At 48.9% G+C, this 2500-nt stretch overlaps 1 protein-coding gene across 9 annotated transcripts in view; it reads right to left on the reverse strand.

Annotated features, from left to right (window-relative positions):
• The window catches only part of zmiz1a (zinc finger, MIZ-type containing 1a), a 277790-nt gene that overhangs the window by 34559 nt on the left and 240731 nt on the right, over positions 1 to 2500 (reverse strand). For all 9 annotated transcript variants that reach the window (XM_055661643.1, XM_055661641.1, XM_055661647.1 and 6 more), the window contains one exon: positions 1662 to 1776. In XM_055661643.1, the coding sequence (XP_055517618.1) occupies positions 1662 to 1776 (115 nt within the window). The remainder of the gene's footprint in view (positions 1 to 1661; positions 1777 to 2500) is intronic.

Consider the following 2500-nt stretch of genomic DNA (forward strand, 5'->3'; position numbering starts at 1 on the left):
TACACAAGGTGAGATACACAAGGTGAGATACACAAGGTGAGATACACAAGGTGAGATACACAAGGTGAGATACACTAGGTGAGATACACAAGGTGAGATACACAAGGTGAGATACACAAGGTGAGATACACAAGGTGAGATACACAAGGTGAGATACACAAGGTGAGATACACAAGGTGGCAAGGTGAGATACACAAGGTGAGATACACAAGGTGAGATACACAAGGTGAGATACACAAGGTGAGATACACTAGGTGAGATACACAAGGTGAGATACACAAGGTGAGATACACAAGGTGAGATACACAAGGTGAGATACACAAGGTGAGATACACAAGGTGAGATACACAAGGTGAGATACACAAAGGGCAAGGTGAGATCGTTCGGACACAAACCCCAGCAACGCTTCCCCCTCCTTAGAAGATCAAGGAGATTCAGTATGTTTAGTTTAGAAATACAGCGCGGTAACAGGCCCTTCGGCCCATCTAGTCCGCGCCCGCACACTAAAGGGCCTGTCCCACTTGCCGATTATTTTCGGCGATTGCCAGCACCATTGACTGATGTATCAGGGTCTCCGAAAGATTTTGAACGTTTCAAAATCCAGTGGCGACAAAAAAAACGTTGCGACACTTGAAGAGGCGCCGCGCGCCAATACGCCGTCACGCCGCGACTTTGTCGGTGACCTGATTCGTCAGTCAATGATGCGGGCAGTCGCCGGAAAAATCACCAAGTGGGTCAGGCCCCTTAACACTATCCTACACACACACACACACACACACACACACACACACACACACACACACACACACACATTTATACCAAGACAACGGGACCACGCGTTCGATCCACACACTACGGGTGCCAGTTTACATGTATACCAAGGAGTTTGCACGGGTTCTCCCTGACTACGTGTGCTGTCTGTACGTGGTTTGCACGTTCTCCCCGGGACCGCGTGGGTTTCTCCGAGATCTTCCTTTCCCCCACACTCCAAAGACGTACGTGCGGGTTTGTAGGTTAATTGGCTTGGTATAAATGTAAAATTGTCCCTAGTGTGTGTGTGTGTGTATGTGTGTGTGTATGTGTGTGTGTGTGTGTGTGTGTGTGTGTGTATGTGTGTGTGCGTGTATGTGTGTGTGCGTGTGTGTGTGTGTGTGTGTGTGTGTGTGTGTGTGTGTGTGTGTGTGTGTGTGTGTGTGTGTGTGTGTGTGTGTGTGTATGTGTGTGTGTGCGTGTGTACGTGTGTGTGTGTGTGTGTGTGTATGTGCGTGTGTGTGTGTGTGTATATATATGTATGTGTGTGTATAGATATATATGTGTGTGTGTGTGTGTGTGCGTGTGTGTGTGTGTGTGGGATGTGTATGTGTGTGTATGTGCGTGTGTGCGTGTGTGTGTGTGTGTGTGCGTGTGTGTGTGTGTAGGGTAGTGTTAGTGTGCGGGGATCACTGTTCGTTCGGTGCAGACTCGGTGGGCCGAAGGTCCTGTTTCCGCGCTGTATCTCTAATCTAATCTAAATTAAATCAAGTTAGAATTTGATTGTCCCGTTGTCCGTAGATACATCAGGAAAACTCTCGTGACTCAGTAATTTGCATGGCTGTTGCATGCTGTGGACATCATAGACCCATACTGTACAGTGGAGATACACATTGTGCAACTGGCCTTACCTGGCTCTGTGAGGTATTGGTGACTCCCCACACTGTCGTCACCACAGACAGGGATCCTGGAGGTTGGCTTGTGTTCTGTTGCCAAGGGACAGGGTCGTAGGTGAAAGATCCATCACTATGGGACAGAGAGAGAGAGCAATTAGCACGGGACAATCCTGCCCCATCAACACTGTGAACTATCCCGGGACTGTGGCAAATGTCACCGGGGAAATTAACACATGTCACTAAATTACATGGATAGGACAGGTTTGGAGGGATATGGGCTGAACACAGGCAGGTGGGACTAGTGTAGCTGGGACATGGTGGCCGGCATGGGCAAGATGGGCTGAAGGGCCTGTTTCGATGCTGTATCACTCTGTGACTCTAAACCAATTTGAAAGACAAAGATAGCAGCAGTGGCCATGATAATGCCAGCATGTGCTGGAGCCCTGTCTGGTTCAGTGATATTCTACTGTAGAGGTTCCCCAAGTCAGATTGCTGTGTGACCCCCCTCAAAAAATAACATTTGATGATTTTTTACAAAATAATCAATAAACTCACTTTTTAATTTTGTGAGGTTCCCTGAATAATGTGGCTTTAGAACGATGTGTGGTTTCTGGGTTAATTGGGAAACCCACCAGCCAGTCTGGGCTCGTGTCTGAGCTCGTGTCTGTGGTTGTGTCTGGGGTTGTGTCTGGGGTTGTGTCTGGGGTTGTGTCTGGGGCTCTGGGGTTGTGTCTGGCTCGTGTCTGAGCTCGTGTCTGGGGTTGTGTCTGAGCTCCTATCTGGGGTTGTGTCTGAGCTCGTGTCTGGGCTCTGTGTCTGGGGTTGTGTCTGAGCTCGTGTCTGGGGTTGTGTCT

This window comes from Leucoraja erinacea, chromosome 34 (genome assembly GCF_028641065.1).
Source record: "Leucoraja erinacea ecotype New England chromosome 34, Leri_hhj_1, whole genome shotgun sequence".
NCBI classification, from domain to species: domain Eukaryota; kingdom Metazoa; phylum Chordata; class Chondrichthyes; order Rajiformes; family Rajidae; genus Leucoraja; species Leucoraja erinaceus.